General features: G+C 33.8%; 1 protein-coding gene across 6 annotated transcripts; it reads right to left on the reverse strand.

The window, feature by feature from the left end:
* Positions 1–2,796: 2,796 nt before the first annotated feature.
* mGluR (metabotropic Glutamate Receptor) lies at positions 2,797–22,594 on the reverse strand. 6 transcript variants are annotated; one of them, XM_086826679.1, is made up of 10 exons: positions 22,303–22,480; positions 22,164–22,221; positions 20,077–20,857; positions 13,700–14,231; positions 13,328–13,584; positions 13,167–13,273; positions 7,003–7,128; positions 6,432–6,951; positions 5,299–5,594; positions 2,797–5,234 (listed from the first exon to the last, which is right to left on the reverse strand). In XM_086826679.1, the coding sequence occupies exons 3-10, from the start codon at positions 20,762–20,764 to the stop codon at positions 4,803–4,805; spliced, it is 2,958 nt and encodes a 985-aa protein (XP_086682805.1). In that variant the 5' UTR covers positions 20,765–20,857; positions 22,164–22,221; positions 22,303–22,480; the 3' UTR covers positions 2,797–4,802. The 6 variants fall into 6 exon arrangements, with proteins under 6 accessions (XP_086682805.1, XP_020809877.2, XP_086682804.1 ...); XM_020954218.2 differs by lacking the exon at positions 22,164–22,221 and having other exon boundaries at positions 22,303–22,594; XM_086826678.1 differs by lacking the exon at positions 22,164–22,221 and having other exon boundaries at positions 22,261–22,549.
* Positions 22,595–22,787: the final 193 nt, after the last annotated feature.

The raw sequence follows: 22,787 nt of genomic DNA on the forward strand, positions 1-22,787 counted from the left end.
GAACATTGGGCGATTCGACCGCACGCAATGAAAATGGGACTTCCAAATAAAATCCAATAAAAAGCTGCAAGCAAACTTCGGAGAGAGAGAGACGCCGAAGCATCAGCTCCGTTTCTACACAGCGCCAAAAAGCATCAGACTTGAAAAGATCGGAAAGTTGAAGGTGTTAGCGATCCAAGAATTCCTTAGTGACTCAGGATGGTACTGAAGGTGATCTTGACCACGACTAAGACAACAGAGCGAGTTGATCTAAAAGGAACCCTGATATTATTGGAGGCTTTAAAATAAAGTCTCACCATTTTCCCTACCTATCCATGATATAATAAATAAATATTCATTTATTTAAGAAAAACTTTATAGATAGTCACTTATGATTCATGTATACTTATACCATACTAGCAGCCCGTCCCGGCTTCGCACGGCATTAAACATTACATTTAGATTTGTCAATTTTAACACATTCATAATAATAATAATAATATGACACATATTCATCCTTTATTATTTTTTTTTTTTTCAATTATTGAGGTCATAACCCTAAAAGAAAATACATTTATTTTGTTAGAGCTTCTCTGTAAACAATATTTGATGTTTTATTTTGTGGCAGCAAAATAAATTGATTTTCATTGGCTCCGACTCGCGATAGACCAACATACAGTTGACCATGAGTAAAACATTTATTTCGCAGATCGATCCCTACTAATTCGAAGGTTTTGCCTTGTGACTTGTTAATTGTTAATGCGAAAGATGTTTTTACCGGAAATTGAAGCCGTTTAAATGGGACTGTCATATCATTTTGGATCATCGGTATCCTCGGTATATGAGCTAGTTGACCACCTGCTGGGCATATTGTAGTTAAGAGGGCACTTCTGAATACATCAAGGTTCTGGCAAAATCATCTTCCTGGCATAAGGTGAAGAAGGCAGTCAGAGTTGTCGCTGGCGGATTCAGGACTCTTTCTTGCACATTTCTTTCTGTGAAATAGACACGTTGACCATTCTCCTAATGGACTGCCAAGTGAACTAAAGCTGGATAGCGTTCATGAATGTGGAATGAAAAAATTCTCCATGCAGCCTCGTTGCTGCTTATGTATCTTCCAGCCTGGTATTGAGATATTTCATCGAGAACTCGTACTGCATTGTTGTCACCATTTACTGCCTGAACACCAAAAGCTGCCATATCGCTGCCTTTATTCACGTACTTGCAGATATATTTAATCGATTTCACGGAATTTCAATATTCTACGTTGATGTGCGCTTTGTATGATTTTGACAATAGTGTTGAGTATGGAACCACCCAACGATTGTCTACCTCAATATCACCAATTCTCATGTTTAAAGTTGCCGAAGTCCCTCCATCTTCAGTTGACCGTCTCCTATACAGAGGATATCCATCGTCCCCTGTTACGGTGTTGGCTGTAAATGCTCGAGGATATCCCTTGAAACACTTCCCGTCTACCATGCATGGTGAACATGGGTTGAGGGTACCACATGGGCCATGGATCATGTTCTTGATGACAACTTCATGCAAATCCGTATCAACCTCGGCCCATGGAATCTCAGCGCATATAACATCGTCGATTTCGTCTCGAGTAATTTTATCATACAGCCAAATCAGTATGTGCGCATGCGGCAATCCTCTCTTCTGCCATTCTACTGAATACATCCAGCACCGCACAGATCCAAAAACTCCATGTTTCACAATTAAATCCATCAGTGACTTGAGCTTTTGTCTGAAAACACAGGCTGTGATGTTATGCCTATCCCTATGTGATTGTCTAGGAAATAACAGCTGTACTATCTCGTCCCAAGCTGGATTGCATGTGAAGGTGATAAATAAGTCTGGACGGCCGTAGCAACGAACATATGCCATGGCATCTTGAGCATATTCATGCATGTGGCGTGGACTACCTATGTATAAGGATGGCAAAATCGTGAGCTTTCCAACGTTGGTTGTATTACGGTCATTCATCACAGCATCCCGCAAATGGATATATTCCTCGGACCGAAGTTTCGTCTGATTCAATCGAAGGAGCCTGACAGTATATGCAGACCTGATGCATCCGGCCAATAACGACATTGCGATTCGAGCTGTAATCAACAGTTGGATTATATCTGAATGCAAGACGATTGTATTGCAGGTTTTGATCTGCTGCAAGCTGTAAACGCGCTTCAGCTACCCTTGCCCTGTCGCGTTCATTATTTTGAGAGTGAATCAAATCGATTGCTGCAGAACGCGACTGCCTAACTCTCAATCGTTTTCTCTCAAGCCTATCTGCTCGTCTTTCTGCTGATTCCTCGTTGTGCATCTGCATTGCTTTCAGCCGCTCAGTCTCTCGGATGGAGGCCCGTTCTTCGTCAGTCATATTCGTAATCTTACGTCTGTTTGCTTCTGTATTGCGAGTACGACGACCAAAACTCGACTTCTTGGGTGGCATGACTTCGCTTCTTACTGAACCTGAACAAAAAAATAAAATTTGTATCTCCAATTCCTTATTTCAATATGTTTTGAATGTTTGACAGGAAATGCTTTGTCTGCCTGTAGAGGGCGGTAGATGTAAGGTAGATTTTTGATATTTTTTTAACACCTTGGATTACGTTATCTTAATTTTAGTAAGGATGCCTATTTTTTTTTTAAATGAAATATAGCCTATAACACTCAGGAATGATGTAGCTTTCCAACAGTGAAAGAATTTTTCAAATCTGCCAAGTACTTTCGGAGCCTATTCAATACATACAAACAAACTTACATTACCTCTTTATATAATAGTATAGATTTAACAAAACAAGTTCTGTCTGAAATTTCTGAAAAATAGGTTTATTCAGTATTCACTTTTTGTTGTTTGTCATTTTTACAAGGTTATGTTCATTGTTGAATAGTTTATTTTGAATTTAAATCATTATTTATCTAATTAAATAATTGTTTGTTTTTACTTAGAAACTGTCTAGATTTTTAATTAAATTGGAGCAGTTATATACTTTAAATTATTCCATCTGCAATCAAAGGCAACAATTTGTTTGCATTTAATCACTAAGTTTATGTACTAATTTCTATAAAATAATGCATTAATAGTTAGGGGCTTGCTTTTTGAACTTTTACTTGATTCTGAAATCAGCGGCATAATATTTATCAAACGATCTATTGTTTCTTCCTATAAAACTTGTATAAGAGAGACCCTTTTCCTTTCATTTAGTGCGTATTGCACACATGCATATATACAAAACAGAATTTACTTAATTACTTAATAGATTATTGTTATTAAAAAGCTTAAAAAAGCTTTGGAGAGCTGTATCATTATTTCATATACGCATAAAAAGTGCAAAGAAATATTGGCGTCTAAATGGAACAAAATTACAAGTTTTTTGGTTTTAAATATATACAATGTGTTTCTTTTCTTTCGTGATTTTGTAGCAGCTCAAATTAAAAACAAAAATTAATTAAGTCAATTAGTTTAAGGTAAGTTAAGTAGCGCACTAATTTATAGTACTTAAAATTGTAGCGTGTAGCTAACGTCGGCACGCCGAAGTTTTTATACCTTTGCAGGTTGCAGTTTGATCACTAGAATTCAATACAATTTAAAATACATATATTTATGTTAAAAAAACATATTTACAGTTACAGTTTAACATTCACAGTTTTGAGTCTTTCTATGTAACGATTACAGCAATATGACATAGTCGTCCGATTTTCACTAAATCAAAACTGAAATTCTAGAATAACATAAAATGTATACATATATTGCAAATTATATGAAAATCTGTTGAAAATTGGAAAAGTAAAATTTTTCCGATCGTTTTTGCGGCAGCTAAATGATATATTTGTCTGATTCAGCCCGTTGAGACATACATATATATGAGTGAGAGTATATAGAAGTTTAACTGCAAAGTTTCATTCAGATAGACAGACGGACATGGCTAGATCGACTGTTGATCCTGATCAAGAATATATATACTTTATATGGTCGAAAATGTCTCCATCAAACTTCTGGGTACCCCTGCAAGGGTAACGAAAACTTAAGGGGTTAGACAACCCTGAACGCCTGAAAATTGGGGGGTATTTCAAAAATTAAGTTTTCCAAAGCTATTAAAATACAACTTTTTATTGATTTGATTATCAAAATACATGTTAAGCTAGAAAATAATTATTGAAAGAATAAAAAATATAGCCAAACAAACAAGGCACTTTTTTTGCGAACGGTCGTACGGTGTATATGCTGGACAGGACTATTTTTATCCGAAACCCGAAAACTAAATTTGTTTTAAAACTATATAAATTTAGCTAGAGCATCGAAGAGCATTGAATAGAGAATGTCAAGTAGTCTTTGAGAAATCATTTTCACCGATCCATAAAAAGTTGTTTTGAGAAAAACGCAAAAGAAGAAAAAACTACTCTAAGGTATACCTGTAACGCTCACTTTTAATGACTGTAATAACCACAAATAATGAGATATTTTTAAGCACGTCCTAAAATGACCGTAAGAATATCGGCGTCAAAATTACTATATATAAAAACAAAAAAATTGATTTTTCAAAATTTTCAGGGTGGCCCTTAAACCCTTAATAATAAATCAAAATGTAAGTTATGACTTATTTGTATTATGGAACAAACTGAGCCAAAATAAATAACGGTGTAGCATTAATTTATTATCGCAGCATCCTTTAATTGAATGCTAAGTATAAAAACGAAATATGATATGCCAAACTTCATTTGCAACACACCTTTTTCACAAAAGAGAATACGTTCTTTTTTTTAAATGTGTTATTTGTTTTTTTTTTTAATTTGACAATAATGATAATTATGTCTTAATTATTTTCTCGGCCACTACAGATTGATCCTACACATTCTAATTCATCTTCAACCAGGTATTCGCCATTCGTAAACTCGGCAATTGGACTTGCGACTTTTTCATTGAGTTTTGGGCTATTTTGTTGAATAGGTTGCACGCTTGAAGAGGTCATAGCACCACATACCGCTCCACCTTGAGCAGGTAAGGTTGTGCAGCTTGCTCCTATCTGTGTCCGACTATATCCGGAGCTATTTGGTGCACCTTGAGCTCCTCCTCCGGCTCCAGTTCCGGTTGCCGCTGATCGCCTGTAAACTGTGCTGTTCATTGTCAACTTGCGTACATTTTTGTCTGGATGAAATACGAGAATGTAGACTTTTGGTGAATATAGGCAAACTAGGGCGACCGAAGCACTGAGACTTATCGAAATGCACAATGTGGTGATTTGTATCTGGAGGACAATTAATTATAAGTCTCAAATGTACATATTATATATATTTTAATTAAATTTATACCTCATAAGAATTGCCAGTGCCAAAGTATATGGGCACAAAAGCTAGCCATATTATACATGTCGTGTACATGGTAAAGCCAATAAATTTGGATTCATTAAAATTCTCAGGTATTTTTCTAGTTTTAATTGCGTATACCGTGCAAATTGTGATTAGAATCATATTGTAGAGCTGCGAAAATAGGAAAGACATGTCCTGTATTTTGCATTTTAGTATCACCTCTGTGCGGTCGGGATAATAGAATCGCGTTCCAGGTGGCTCTACAACCATCCAAATCATCGTGATTATTATTTGTATAGCTGTGGAGAGTAAAAATTACATTTAATGTTGTATTTTCTTATTTAAAATGAATTCTCTGTTCTATTAATTCATCTCTCTCATCTTCCCCACACATTCAGAGGTTAAAAATAGAGGAACGATAAGGCTCAGCCTACCGGAGACTTCTGTCTTGTTTATGTAAAGAGGGAGAGTTACTCTTCGACCAAAAAAAGTTTCACTTTACTTAAATTGTGGAATTCCTTAATAGGGTCAGTATTTTGCACTCGAAGAATGAAACTAACGATAAATTCCAGCCATGTCAGCGGAGTCGAAAAGAATATCTGTGTGTACTGCAGTAAGCAGTAGATAGTTGGGAGTGGGAAAGAAAAATCTAGGAAAATCATAAAAAGTTCGGAGTAGGTTGCTGTGGTTACATTTTTTTCCATGATATCGCCTTTTACCTTTACTCAATAGCAATTAATTTTTTGCTTAAGTTTCGAACCGAGTCGCTATCTCTATAAATTTATATTATATATATTATAGTTTACAATTGGATCATTAAGAAAAAATTAAATTTGATCAAATGAAAAGGAAAACGAACAGACCAACTAAAAAGTCACATTCAGATAGCTTAAAAACTTATGGAATGGACTTGTTTGCGTATAAACGGACAGACAGATATACGGATCTAACTATATTTTTACTTTATAGAGTCAGAAATGACTCCTTTTCTACATTGAAAACTATTGACTTCAATTAAAATACCCTCCAGGGGTATAAAAATTAATGTAGCAAAAATATCGCAAAGAAACGTTTTTGTTTAGAAATCAATCCTACGCCACCACAGACATATGTGCATATGAATTTACATATCTTACCGATTAGTGATGCTGTTATTATAACCTGCGACTGCGGACTTATATATTTAAGACGTTGTGCTGATTTAGAGGCCGAATGAAATATTCGTGAAATCCGATTGGTTTTCGTGAGTAGGGCACTGTATATAATAGAGAACCCAACGCCAATGCCAAATCTCTGAAGTACACAGGAGGCAATTGTGGGTTTTGCTATTAGCGCAAAAGTGTTGCAGTAACAGACCAGTATGCCAAATAGAAGGGTATAGCTTAGCTCTCTGCCCGATGCTCTGACCAGTGGAGTATCGTGGTTTTTCGCAAATAAAACTATAACTAACATTGTCACGGAAATGCCAAAAATAGCAATGGCCATGGGAATTATAGCAAAAAGCGAGTTCCAGCGCATATATTGAATATCAAGGGAAAAGCAAGATAACTTGTCAGCATAGGGCCAAAGTCCGGGGCCGCAGTCCTTGCACGTGAATTCGTCAAAAACATATTCATATGACTCGCAGCTGTCACAAATCCAGCAGCATGTGTCCCCCTAAATAAGAATTAAAGTGTATTATATTTTTAGTAAACATTTAAATATTACCTGTTGCTTCTTTATCATCCCAACCTCACATGGCAGGGAACAGGCAGACGTTGGTTGTTCCACTTCCTTATTCCATACGACTGTCTCCGAGTTTAGCTGCAATCCATTAAACCATTTGCCAATTACCTAAAAAGATTCAAACAGTTGTTGACATACATAAGTTATATATACATAAGTTATATATACATATATAGTAGAAAACCTGGCGAACTACGTTTCGCCACCAGATGGCTTCGTTTTATGTGACATTTCGTTTTTTGATTAACAAATTAAGAAATTTTTTATTTTTGTTTTATAATTGAAAAGTAATGGATCCAGTTTAAATTTTCCACTTGCGCAGCATAATCCAGCCGTTTCTCAATATTGGCATATAGTAGCCATTGGTCCAATATCTCAATTTTAATCATCACTGTAGTTCTTAGTGGGATCATATTGGAATGCCAATCGATTGTATGATGCCAATGATCTTCGTGTCCTCACGCGTTGTCTCGATAGGGCATTTTCCCTTATTATATTTTGTCTTTCTTCGCTTAACTTCTGTGAATACACTTGTTGATGATGATGTTCTTTCGCACGTCGTCCTTTGGACTATAACCTTAAATGTACGATCCACATAATTAACACATTTTAACTTACCACCTTAAAGACAAACCTACACTTTATTTATTTTATTGTTTCAAATTGAAATGTTAGGAACGACTACTTCATATATTGGTTTGTAGGAAATACTATATTTCAGCGATGGATATCCCGCTTTTCTGTCGAACGGGATAAAAAGTATCCTATGCCCATCTGCTGGCTCTAAGCTACCTCCCTACCAATTTTCACCTAAATCTGTTCTGCCGTTCTTGAGTGTAACAGATTCAACTTTCGTTTATATATATAGATATATATATATATATATATATATATAACTTGTCAGCATATTCTTATTATATATATATATATATATATATATATATATATATTTATATGTAACGCGGCAAAGCCTGTTTATTTTAAAACTTGCTTTACTTTAAAACTTATTACTAGATACTATAAAAATTTGCCAAAAAACGCGAGAATTCGAATGCATTGCGTTCAGCAGAACATGATCACTGACCAAATGGATTTCTAATGATAGTTTTGCTAAACGGGTATGATTATTTTAATAAAAATCTAACAACTATACCATAGAGACGCCATAGGAATGAACGAAACATTTTTAGAAAAAATGTTTGTTGTTCAGTTTTCAACATATTTTCATCTATTTATATATATAGCCATTTTGTATTATTTTAGAAATCAATTTTAATTTTATGGAAATCGGACAACGACATATGTGTGTCATATAGCTGCTATGGGAACGATCGAGAAATTATTGTAAAAAAAATAGAACTTTGATGTTTTCAATAACATTTTCATCTACTTAGAGATGTAGCCTTTTTATTCCCTTGCAGGGTATTTTAATCTCAGTCAGTTTCAAGTTTTCAAGTTTGCGACGCAGTGAATTAGTCATCTCCGACCATATAAATTATATAGGAACACCCGAAAATTTTTTACAAAAAAAAATAAATAAATTTTTCTGTTTTCAACAGATTTTTATAGAATTTAAGTTAAAGTCATTTTATATTATTTTACATTTTTTTTTTTAATTTTACTACAGATTACTATAATATAGCTGCCATAGGAATGATCGAGAAATTAATACAATTAAAAATTATAACTTATTTAGTAATCAACAGATCTTAATCAAATTTGAGATATAGCCATTTTTTATTATTCTACAATTTTGTGTAAAATTGTATGAAAATTGAACACTATATCATATAACTGCCATAGAAACGATCGTTAGATATATAGGAAAATGCAAAACTCTGAATGTAAAACTGAAAATCTAATATGTATATGTTAACCAAATAAAAGCAGGAATTACTTGATTGTTTTTTTAACATACTTATATATAATATAATATAATATAATATATACTATATTAATTCCTAGTCATCTAAGTTCTATCTGCAATGGTATATAAGCTTCGGCGTGGCGAAGGTAGCTTCCTTTCTTGTTAATCATATCCGTCTGTCCCTTATAACGCAAGCTATTCCCCTAGATTTGAAGCTATCTGAATAAAACTTTCTACATAAGGCGTAACGATCCGCATCGGACGACCATATCTTATAGCTGCCATAGGAACAATCGGAAATTTTGTAGAAAAAATTAATAATTGATAAGTAGATATTTTGTATTTTTCTAAAGTCTTAGTTTAAATCTTATGAAAATAATACAACTGTATCATATAGCTGCCATAGAAAAGATCCTTAAATGTTGAGGAAAATGCAAAACAGCAAATATCAAACTGTATCTGCTGTACCACATGACATCTACAGACCACGGTCATCAACAGTTCATCAACGTGACGACTGCGACTTCTACCGAGAGAACGCTCTTAGGCGACAATCGTGCCAAGCCCGATTCTCTCACTCTCACTTGCTCCCGGTTGCTGAAACGTTGATGAAAAAATAAGTCAAAATCAGCATGTAGATTCTCTTGCACTCGCCCTTGCTCAAAAATATAAAGGGGTGGTTTTTTTATACCCTTGCAGGGTATTATAATTTTAGTCAGAAGTTTGCAACGCAGTGAAGGAGGCACCTCCGACCATATAAAGTATATATATTCGTGATCTGGATCAACAGCCGAGTCGATCTAGCCATGTCCGTCTGTCCGTCTGTCCTTCTGTCCGTCTGCCCGTCTGTCCGTCTGTCCGTTTCTACGCAAACTAGTCTCTCAGTTTTGAAGCTATCTGAATGAAACTTTGTAGTTAGCCTTCTATATACTCTCACTCGTATATATGTATGTCGGAACGGGCCGGATCGGACAACCATATCATATAGCTGCCATAGGAATGATCGGAAAATTTAAAAAAAAAAAAATTTTAACTTTTTCAGTTTTCAATAGAATTGGATCAAATTTGAGATATAGCCATTTTACTATACTCTACAATTTTGCATTAAATTTTATGAAAATCGGACTACTATATCATATAGCTCCCATAGGAACGATCGAGAAATTAATACAATTAAAAATTATAACTTTTTCGGTTTTCAACTGATTTTCATCAAATTTGAGGTATAGCCATCTTATATTAGTCTTAAATTTTGTGTCAAATTTCATGAAAATCGGACGACTATATCATATAGGTGCCTGTTTATGGGGAAGACAACGAATTTGCCACCCTTAAGCAATAATTATAACGCACGAATAGGTTATTATATGCTGTGTATATTTTCGTTTTCACTTCTCTGGTCGGAGCTGCAACTACCGATCGAATGCTTAGTTTCAATATATACATATATCAAAACGCTTACAATGTACATAGCTTAGCTTAAGATAAGGCGACAGAAGAAGAAGAGAGAGAGAAATAGATAAGAAAAGAGAAAGCTAAGAGCGCAGCAGGTGCAGCCATACACCCATGCACGCACAATTAGGCGCTAGCGGTCTGCTCCGAACAGTGCCATACAACCGATCGTTTGATGTAGAGGAAAAATGCAAATCAGTGAATGTAGAACTGCAAATATAATATGTATAGGTGAATGAAATGAAAGCAGGTATTACTTCATTGTTTTTTAACACAAATATATATAATTTATATTGTATGGATTCCTATTCATAGAAGTTCTATCTGCAAGGGTATATAAACTTCGGCGGGCCGAAGTTAGCTTCCTTTCTTGTTAATATATGTAATATATGTATTTTACACGGAAAACGTGAAAGAAATGTTTTTAAGACTTTTTGGTACAGCAGTAAATTCATATGAAAAATAGTGGAATTTTATGGAAAACAGTGGAACATAGAGGTAAGGTAATCGTGAAATTAAATGGAAAACAGTAGAATGAAGTATTTTTTTTTAGGAAAAATGAATGTAAAATTGAGAACCAAATTATACATTTAACAGCGAATTACAGTTTGTCAAGTACTTCTTTGCAAAACGAAAAATCCCTCACAAATTTGGGTTTAAACTGAAAATTTATTAACAAAAAAAAAAGAATTTTTTTAAATTTTCTTTTATAATATTATTAGGATAACTTTAATCTATAAATATAAAATACAAATCTTAAATATTTTAACATAAAACATAGTAAAAAATAACAAAAACAAAAAGATTGCAATTCGTATGCTGTCAATTAATTATTTGCAATTTGCAAAGACGTTATGGTTTAACAAGGAAGACTTAAAAACTATAAACTCTAATAGCTTCGGCGTTAATATTTTGTGTGGAGTCCCTTTGCATCTATTACAGCATGGAGGCGTCGCGACATTGGCATTATTAGCCCGTTCAAATCGTAATATTTTAGAATTTTCTCCCATTTCTCCTGTAGAACTTTAATTAAGCCCATTTTATTTGTTGGATCCGGTTTAGTCACTTTCTTTTTTCAAAAAATCCAAAAAATTGTCTATTTATATTAATATCTGACCTTCCCCAGGAGGGTCAATGAGTTTTTTGCAATTAAACAGGAGCCAGGTCCTGCACAGCTGCGATTTGAGCTTGTTTTCGGCTTTATATGTTGAAGAATTGTTGAGAAATCATTAATTAACTGTTGAGTAATTTTTGATGAATCATCGATTAATTGCTGATGATACATTGATTAATTCTTGTTGAATTGTTGTTTATAACAGTCTAGATCATGCCGATGTTAAATTTATCAGTAATTTGTATGGACATTCATCGATGATTCATCAACACCACCGCCTTGATTGTTGATGAATTACTGATGAATAGTACTGCTTTAAAACTATGGGGGCTTTAAAACTATAATGTATATATATATAGCTAATGTATATATACATACATATATACAAACTTCGAAGTTTGCATACCCTTACAGATATAAATTTGATCACTATGTAATAATACAATTTAAATTATACAAAATTTATGTTAAAAATCAATGAAGTAATACCGGCTTTCATATCATTCACCTACATATACATATTATATTTACTATTTTACATTCACAGTTTTGCATTTTCCTCTATATCTAATAATTATTTGTATATTATTATTAGTATTACTATTATATTATTATACATTTTTTTTACATTTTTCCGATTGTTCCTATGGCAGATATAAGATATAGTCATCCGATCCGGCCCGTTCCGACATACATACGAGTGAGAGTATATAGAAACTAATTGCAAAGTTTCATTCTGGTAGGTTCAAAACTGAGAGATAAGTTTGCGTAAAAACGGACGGACTGACATGGCTAGATCGACTCGGCTATTGATGCTGATCAAGAATAAATATACTTTGTGTGGTCGGAAAGGACTCCGTAGCTGCTGACAGAAATTATAATACTCTTCAATTTAAAGGAAGATTTATTTTAAAATTTTTATTGTATTAATTAAATTAGATTAACTTTTACAAGGGGGCGTTATATTTGAAAGATTCTCATATATAATTAATTTTTATATATTTTTTTATATGAGACATATTTGAGCTGATATCTTCTCTAACGGATTGCAAAAATAAGTTATTTAAGAAGAACAAATTACAAATTTAGTGTACCTAAAGAACGAAAATGAGCTGTGACATGGAAAAAGTCAGTATTTTTATTTTTTTGTTTAGATTTATGTGTTAAATAATGGTATTTAAAAATAATGAAGTTTCTTAATAAATGCCTAAATCCAACTTAACACAACTGCATTTAACCATAAATCAATAAGCATATACATATGTATAAGCAATGGATTGACTAACTGTTCCTCTAATTTGTTTTTATCTATGTATGTACATATGTGATGCAAAAAAACAAATAACAAGATACCCTTGCACGGTATTATAATTTTAGTCAGAGGTTTGCAACGTAAAGGAGACATTTCCGACAGTATGCAGTATGTATATTCCTGATTAACATCAACAGCCGATACGATCTAGCCATATCCGTCTGTCCGGCCATCTGCCCGAAACTTTGAATGAAACTTTGCAGCTAGACTTCTATATACTCTAATTCGTACATATATTAGTAAAAAAGGTGCCGGATCGGACTACTATACCATTTAGCTGCCGCAGGAACATATTTCCCTACGATTATTATTATTATAGTGCAATTTATTCCTGGTTACATAAAATTAAGGATATCTTAATTTATTGAACTTAGTCATATATATATATTGAAGTGTTGTACCTTATATTGATATCCTGATGAGTTTTCCTGGCGTTGATAATTCAAAATATCATATCTAGCCAATCCATCGCCTTGACGATCAAATTTAACCTCGCTGCCAGCAAGATCTTTTGAAAAATTAAGTTAATAGAAATATCGAATCGAAAATTAAGTAATAGTACCTATAAATGACACGTTTAGTAAATAATTATTGTAAAAGTCCTTGCCATCGTAATTAGCCATGTCAGGACAGGCTTGGGACTTGCTATTTCTTGAAATTGGTCTGTACCACACCGACTCGCTATGTTGTTGATGCTTTCGTTGTTCCGTTGTCTGATCACCTTGGATATTGCACCGATCATTATGCAAATTGTCTAGTGCATAGGCAAATGCATATACAGCATCCACAACAAATTGAGTCTTTGATTCTTGTTCGTATCTAAAAATTTATTTAAAAGCAAAGCACATATTTAAATATGTATTAGAAGAAGGAATCATTAAAGGAAGGAGAAGGAAAAATAAATTAAATTATATGAAAGATAAAGAAAACGTACCCAACTTTCTCCGATAACCGTAAAGTACTATCGCATATGGCTTTTGATTTAGCTGTAGACTTGCTGCCAGAAGAAATGTTAAGATTCGATACTGATTCAGGCTCCAAGACACAATTAAAAGTATCCTCCCAATACTCAGCAAACCAGGGATTTCGTTGATTCGTCCCCGGCGTTAGTTGCATCATATAACGATCAAAATCTTCAATTATTTCAGATTGCAGCTCTACCGTGATTGCGCCCTCAGCAATATCCTCCAATCCTTCCAATAATTTCTGTTGCTTTCCCCAACCGTCGCTGGCGATCCAGTGAAAGGGTTGCGATAAATTAGCACGCTTAGCCGCAAGTAAAATTCGCCGTGCATCTTCTGCTCTTGTAAATAGCACAACGCCGCGAGCATTTGGCTTTTTTTGAAGTTTACTTAGAATCGAATCGAAAACCTTATCGTCCGCAGCACTTGGCACTTTTTCAGCGGCAGCAATGCATACGTGACGTTCGTTGGCTTCTTTGTGAAAGGCTTCGATACCATATTCACCTGAAAACGTACAAAGTTTAAGACCCTTTATACTTTTTCTATTAGGTTGTTATCAATAAAAAGCTAAAGGGCATCAAATCGTGAGGAGGTAAAAAAAAGAAACAAAATTTTCCGTAAGTATTATCTATAAATTATGTAGAATATGTGATAATAAGGATTTTTTGAAATTCGATGTCGTCACAAAGTAATACCGCTATATTTGGCGTTCTTCTCAAAAGTGAGATTTTCAAACTTTGCTCTATGTTATCTCAAAACGGCTTGAGATGTAACACGTAAGAGACTGAAATGAACTATTATCAATAAAAAATTTCAAAATTTGTATTTTTATGATTTTTATGGGAAAAAAATTGTATACTTTTAGGGGTATATATAAGTACATATTCTTCAAGCGAGAAAACTTAACATATATAGAAGGTAACGAAAATAAGACAATTTTTTTCTTTTTCGCTTGGGCGGGAACTAACATAAGTTAAATGTTAATAGCGAAAAAGGTAAAGTTTAGCCGAATCAAAAAACTAAACACCTGTGATTAAGCGAGCAAAATAACAAATTGTATATATTTTGCTCTCATGGATCGGTTTCTAGAGTGCAAGAAAAGGTTGGAATTAATAAAGGCATTTAATTACAAAATATTATATTTTTGGGCGGCGTTATCATTATTTTGAGGGAGGGCATAGTCGATTGAGCCAACCTGGCAGTCAATAAATGTAAAATTAAAAGTTTAAATTTAAAGTTTAATTATTTAAAAAACTAACACCCAGCAAATATCTTTTTCGATACTCTTATATGTTTCATATCGATAGTCACACAGTCGTGAGCTAGTGAAGCTCACTAAACTATTCTGTCTACACATAAATACATTTTCGCGCAATTTTTAGGTGTTTTCTTTTGATTTGTAAAAGATGTAGTTTTACAATTTTTTGTCATAAAGGTATGCGGAATGAAATACGAACACGTGTTGTAAACCAAATAACAAATTTATTCCAAGTCGGATCAACGCACACTTTTTATATGTTTTGTATTAGGCTTTAAGCTATTCAACAAAAATATTATTATTATTAGATTTTGATGCACCTTTGCAAAGCCTCCTGAATTCCCATTGGATTAATTTTAGCAAGCCCTTTTTTATTTTTAATATAAAACAGTTTATGTTTTTCAGCTTATAATCCTTTTTTTCAAATTTTCAAATTTGCCGAAAACTTTTCAATTGCCCTTAACTGAAACACATTTGGAGAATTTTTGAACTCAGGCACAAACTCAATGCTCAAATGGTCAAGGGCCTCTAGTGTTGTTTTGTCATAATGAGCCTTTCCTGCCTTATTCGCTTTTTGCCACAATAAAACCTTTTAAGGAAACTTTGTTTTTGTAATTTTAGTGACATTTTCTGGAGGATTAGTATAAGGGAGCATATAATTATATTTTGGAATCGAAGTTTAATAGTCTCTCTCTGGGCATCTGAGAAGATAAAGTGTTATTTTTTTGGAAGACTTAATAACTCCCAATTCTTGTATGTACTTCTTTACAGTTCTGTCAGTTCTGTGGATTACATTGGTTTTGTTTTGCTTTTTTTTAGGTGCGACCCACGAATCGGCCTATAGTTTGGCTCAAAATTGAGACTGTTGTAATGCAAACTGAATGTTCGAAAATTTTAGAAATAAAAGTTTTTGGAAGCCCATAGCCGAAAGGTAATGAAAAACTTCCAATTTGGGTGGGTTATTTGCACAACATGTGCAAATCATGTTTTGACGCTCTGCTGTCCTCAAAGACAAAATATAATAAATAATAGTTTAAAATACTACAAAAAAATGCTTTTATAAATAAAATGCTTAAAGTTAAAAGCGTGGGGTGCATCTGAAGTCACGGTAATATCTCGCGCCAAGTACCGTTTTTTTTGGATTAATTATATCAATCATTGTTTTAACATGTATTTAGTTCGACTATTGCTGTTAATTTGTCATTTGACTGATATACATAATGGTGTCACTAAGCACAACGTTTAAATACATACGTGACGAGATATTCTACTGCTGCAATATTTTTGTTAATCTAATAATTTTTTATAAATATCAAAGATTTTCTTTTATATTTTATGTTCACAGAAATACATTTATCATTGTTTGTAACAATAGTTGAACATGTTCTTGGCGAGGCATTGTATTTTCATAATTCTCCCCTTACAGATAGTTGCCCTTAGAATAATTGTAACATTGATTATAAATGCACCCCACGCTTTTAACTCTGAATTTAGTGATCTTGTTTAGAATTATATACTATTGCTCTGAATTTAATAATTTTGTTTGTAATTATAAATTATTTTCTTCTTTTTAGTTGGGTCTTTATAAAGCGTGTTTTTTTAAACTATTATTTATTTTCTATTTTTTAGTGTGGGTACCTAGAAAAGCGTGTTTTTTAAATTTTCTAAGCTATCATTTATTTTTCGTATTTTAGTTCGATATATCAATAATCAATTTTTGCGGTCATTTAATTATGAAATATCTTACGAACTATTTTGGAATCTCATTATTTCATTTAAGGCCTCATTGTTGCATGGGATTTTTCTTGTTAACTTTGAGCAATCAAGTTCTGCTTGTCCAGCAGGCATGCGCAGATCGCGCGCTAGCTCTGTCCCTCTTACTCCTCTACGGAGGATCTATAACAGAATTTATCAATCCTGACGATCCTAATCAGGATAATGAAAATTGTTTATCAAATTATTGCATTCTCATCGGGTCCTTGAGAAGTATCAAGCTTATCAGATATTGGGAAACCCTTGAAAATAGTGTTCAAAACCTGCAGTACCGCGTGTCATCAACATGTCATCGACATGCGCCGACTGCGACTTCTACCGAGGCGACGCTCTGCCGACTGCGACTTCTACTAAGACCCTCTGCCCACGATACAGTTACGGCGGTAGTCTAGACTGCAGTCGGCGGCAGTACCAGGGCCCGGCCGTTGAGAAATTTGTTGTTAAAACATCGATGAATTGTTGATGAAACATCGATGAATTGTTGATGAAACATCGATGAATTGTTCATGAAACATCGATGAATTTTTATTGATAACAGCCTAGGACATGCCCATGTTAAGTAAATCAACAGTTTGTATGGCCTGTCATCGATGAAAAATCAACAGCATCCCTTGACTGTTGATGAATTACTGATGACAGGTACTGCAGGGAAGATTCCGTTACATACATACATACATACATCCGGAACTAATAAAAGCGTATTAATAATACTTATTGCGTTACAAGCTGGAAAAGTACCGTTATAGCCGTGTGTTCTATTTGTCTCTGTTAATTCTTGGAACATGTTTAATTTATTTCGTATTTCATTCAGCATATCTATCTATTTGCGAAATAAAGGAAAAGTGGAAGAAATGCCGTAGATACCACATATATTTTAAAAAACAAGACGAAAATTTGCTTAATGAGTCTATTGTGCTAACAGAAATAGCCGCTAATAGCTCTGAGTTCTCAGCAATAGCTTTCTCTAAATGCAAACCTCATCGCAAAGTTCAAAGAGATTCTAACATTCGCGTGCGTTTAATTAATGTTGGCAAAAAACTGCATCTTAAATGGTAATAAACCTAGACTCAGAAAGTCTCATAAAAGGTATTAGGAGCTCACAATTTGCAGTTACAATCACAGGTGTAAATATTGACCTCAATAAAATGCATGGCATTTTTATGGAAAAAATGGTATAAGCATTTAATAATAGTTCATGTAGGCTTATAGCTTGTTACAACCATAAGATAAATATTCTTCAAGCGGGAAAATTTTATATGTAGGAGGTAACGAAAATAAGAAACATTTTTCGTTTTCGCTTGGGCGGGTACTAACAGAAGATACATGTTGATAGTGAAAAAGGTATAGTTTTGCCGGATCAAAAACTAAACACGTGTGATTAAGCGAGCAAAATAAAAAATTATATATATTTTTAAAGACAATATGAAGGGAAATTTAAAAGCGAATAATATTGTTCTCATGGATCGGTTTCTAGAGTGCAAGAAAAGGTTAGAATAAATGACCTAATGACAAGGCCCATAGTAAAGAATTTCTTACATTGTTAAGGAAACCTCATGCAAAGAATTGGTAATGGCTGTTCGCGTGCGTTTATTTAATGCTGGCAAAAAATTGCATCTCAGATGTTAATAAACCTAGACTCAGAAAATCCCATAAAAGTAATTAAGTCACAGGTGTAATCATTGACCTTAATAAAATGGCACGTGGCACAGTGGTCGGTGATGTGTGGATATGGTGGCCAAAAATACTTTTAGTAGAGATACCGACTTGAAAGTTTTTTTGTAGATATATAATTGCGTAAAAATATTATATATTAAAATATATATCCTTCAATATCGAATCAACAGTGAAAGCTATAAAATTTGACTCCCAAATGCACGCAACACATTTAATCAGCTTTTTTTCAACGATTGTATTTATGAAATACTTAATATTAATTAAATAATGAACAAAGAATATTTACCAAATAATAATGAATTATATAAAGTTAATAATACTCACGAATACAAGAAAGACAAGGACAACCATGTTATAGTCACATATAGCATGCAAAATTAATAAATATGATACAAACACAATGTATATACCTTTAACTTAAAAATTTATTTTAATTAAGTCTTTTAAAATTAACTTTTATAATGTTAATGAACAAAATACTGCACAATTTCAATAGTGATGCGCACACGTACAGTAGTTCGCTTCGTTTGTGCTCTCTCTTTGCGCGCTTCTTTCTTCGCTAACTGATGGAGCAAAACAAATCAAATAATCGCTTTTGTTTTATCGATTAATAGACGGGCCACATCTTAACTCAATATTCAAAAATTCACTTTTCACATGGGAAGCAGCTTTTATATTTGTGAAGGTTTTATTTGACTTCTTCAATTCACAAAATATTGATTCATAAAACAAAACAGACAAAATAGGGAAAGTTTTCCTTTAAATGTCCGAGGAAGCTCTTAAAGTGGGAAGTTAATACATATATGCGAAACTATTGCTTGAATCATACAAGAACAAGAAAGGAAACTGACTTCGGCACTCCGAAGTTGATATACCCTTGCAAATAGAGCTATATGATATAGTCGTCCGATCCGGCCCGTTCCGACATATATACGAGTGAGAGTATATAGAAGACTAACTACAAAGTTTCATTCAGATAGCTTCAAAACTGAGAGACTAGTTTGCGTAGAATCGGACAGACTGACAGACAGACACACGGACATGGCTAGATCGACTCGTGTGTTGATACTGAACAAGAATATATATACTCTATATGGCCGAAGGTGCCTCATTCACTGTGTTGCAAACTTCTGACGGAAATTATAATACCCTGCAAGGGTATAAAATCGTCCCAAAAAAAATACGATGGAACCTTATGCATTAACTTTTACTAACTTCCGCGTTATCAATAAAGTATATTATGAGGTGATTCAGATTTTGGAAAGCATCCCCGAAATTAGCAACAAAGAAACTTAAAATTACAGAGCTTAAAAATTAAAAGAAATTTTGTTATTTAATTTTGTATGCCAGATTGGCTAAATCGACCACTGTGCAGGGGTGTTGACAACGCCATAACTCAAGCTCTACCCAATATTTTATGCTTAAAATATATATTTATACTCTCGAAATATATGTTAATAAGTGATAATTAACTTAAAGATCTAGATCTAGATATAGATAGAAAAATTCTAATAAATCCATAAAAAACAGACCGTCTCATGGCATGAGACCTTTAACTAAGAGAACGCAATCAAGAACCAATTTTGGAAAGACAAAGTTTGTATAGTGCTTGTAAAACGAAGGGGAAACAAACTGTTAACTTACCATAAGACCCCTCTGAATGTATCGTAGAAACATAAGACCAGTTGAAATTTTTGATTATATCAACTAAAGCTACCGATTGAAATGTGTCTGGAGGCACTGTTCTGGCAAACAGATCAAAACGTGATTTATCAGATAAGGTTTTAGCAGTAGATGCCGGAGATATTTGCGGAATATGAAATAAGCGTAGCAAGTTGGCCACTTGTAAGGATACCGAACTATACGATCCACCAATTACTCCAAAAACTGGACCCGACGAAGCATTTTTCCTCAGCTGCGGAGTTGATGTATCTGAACACTCAAACACAGAAGTGTCCAAGTTGTTAAGCGAAGCCCGTACAAATTGAAGCGACTGATTGAGGGCATATGTATCTCTCGAGCATGTATCTAATATATGAACACCTATCGTGATTCCAGGAAGTATGTTGGAGTCATTATTGACTCGATCAATTGCATAAAGCATCGCTTCTAAACGTTGAACTCCACGATTGTATACTTTTGGTCCACATGGGGCTCCATCGCCCTTTTCATGAACAGGAAAGAGGCCGCCAAGAACTATATCGCCAGGCAGGGACACGGAGACTGTGTCCTGGCCGTTGCTACTTAGTCCTTTTTGCTTCGACACTGATATGCTGAACGTTAAAGCCGCCAAGACCATCAGCATTATTTGTATTTCTTTTGACAGTTGCATTTTAACATATAGTGATAGACTGTAGTTTAATCATTAATAATACATTTTAAATGGATTCATCGGTTAATTCTTTTTAAACACTAAAAAGAATTGCTGTAAGTATAAAATATGAAAGTTTAAATTAAATACTTTTCAATTTGAATATATTTAGACAAGTATATAAAAATATCAGCAAATCTGTACAAGAAAGGAAGGTAATATCGGGAAGCACAAGTTTTAATTTCCTTAATTTTTGCAATTGGGTAATTAAATCCTTAATCAAGAAATGTCTTTTAAAAACAAATACAATCTTAACAGGTAAGACATAATTAATTTATCTTTTTAGGTTTAAATATAAGCATATAATATTGAACTTTGACGAAGTGTAAAACATGTTTTTCAATTCATACAAAATAAATACATTTTTCATTTTCCTATAAACTTACAAGACGTATCTACATTTCTAGTAAGGGACTAATTTGCTTAGTAACGGAAAAAAAGACAAACGGACATGGCTAAACAAGTCCACTGAAGATGCCGAATAAGGATGTGACTCTTATTACAGCTAATGTAATTATAAATTGATTTGAAACAAATTTAAATCATATATATATATTTTTTTTTTTTAGAATCGTCTAAAATAGCTACCTATAGATATCTCAGGGATTATGTGTATATTTTAAAAAATAATCAGCTGCTAACGGCAATGAAATATACCTATACAATTTGTAATTACAGTTTATTTACAGTTTTATATTTTTCTACACACTAACGATCACCAAGATTACCATATTTCAGAGTAACTGGAAATTCATTGAAAAGAAGAAATTATAATTTGTATACTCTTGCAGGGTATTCTAATTTAAGTCAGAAGTTTGCACTGCAGTGAAGGAGTCATTTCTGACCATATATGGTATATACAGCATCAGTATCAACACCCGAGTCGATCTAACCATGTATTTATAAATAACTTCAAAATTATTTTTAAAACATTATTTTTAAACAGTTGCCCTTAACTTCTTTAACTTCGTTTGGTTTGTGTCTAAGCTTAAAAGCTGGTATGAGTTCCACTGGGGTTTTCCACCCCCTTATGGTGAGGGTGGACGACCTTCCTTAAAAAAAAATCCTGTTGGTTGTATGTGTAAAGACGACCCAGAAAAAGCTTTTAGGCTTCCACAAGAACTTAAGCAAGAAGTACCAACAAGAATGGTACAATTGATGATGGCGATGGGAGCTGTGTGGAAAAGAAATGGGAAGTGTTAGCCATAGCCATAGGCCAAAAGCCCAAAAGAAAGAAAAAAGGCGTACACAGATGCAGGATATGTATATTAATATGGTTTTAGTTATATGTACATGTATAAAGACTTAAAAAGTATTTTCCGAACCATATAAGACTGCATTATTATTTACGTTGACCTACCAAAAGAGTCTTACAACATTTAAACAAACTTTACTTTCGTTACTTTCATCAGGTTTTCCTGAAATAAACTTTGATTTCATTTTGTACTTTCACATACCGTTTTAACCGTTTTTTATTTATATTGTTCTTAAAATCTTACATTTGTGTATTTATTTCGTTAGTTTTTGTCGAAACGCGTATACGTCTTTTCTTTGAATTACCAGCAAGTTGACTGATTTAAACCACGACATGATAGCACAACGCGAAATCAGTTCTTGCACGACGCAGCAGCACAACAACAACACCAAGCAGCACGCAGCCAGCGTAGTAGCAGCGATGGCCAAGTAAAAAACAACAAAAGGCAGGCAGCATCAGCAGCCGCATACAACAACAACAATTCTTTCACTGGGTTGGATTCCGTTTTGTCCATCTCTCACAAAAGTTTTTGTGCCAAAGAGAAAAAGCTCGATAAGGGTTACGAAAGAGAAAACACTGATAAGTTTCTCTGCCACGTAAATAATTGAAAGCATTGGGAGGCCTGCGCTTTGCATAACATTTTGATGCTCAACACCAGAATTTACATCACACTGTTACTGTTTAACATTCAAGCGAGCGAAGGCTCTTAAATCTGGTTGTGTGGCATTT

This window comes from Drosophila serrata, unplaced genomic scaffold (genome assembly GCF_035046125.1).
Source record: "Drosophila serrata isolate PLE 108 unplaced genomic scaffold, ASM3504612v1 contig_160, whole genome shotgun sequence".
NCBI classification, from domain to species: domain Eukaryota; kingdom Metazoa; phylum Arthropoda; class Insecta; order Diptera; family Drosophilidae; genus Drosophila; species Drosophila serrata.

Excerpts from the sequence above, each read along its gene's own strand:
- mGluR (XM_020954218.2), bottom strand. The coding sequence starts at position 20,764 with ATGCAACTGTCAAAAGAAATACAAATAATGCTGATGGTCTTGGCGGCT. Across the intron at positions 13,585-13,699 it reads CGGTTATCGGAGAAAGTTGG|ATACGAACAAGAATCAAAGA; the intron begins GTACGTTTTCTT and ends ATAAATTTTTAG. Across the intron at positions 5,235-5,298 it reads GCACTGGCAATTCTTATGAG|ATACAAATCACCACATTGTG; the intron begins GTATAAATTTAA and ends ATTGTCCTCCAG.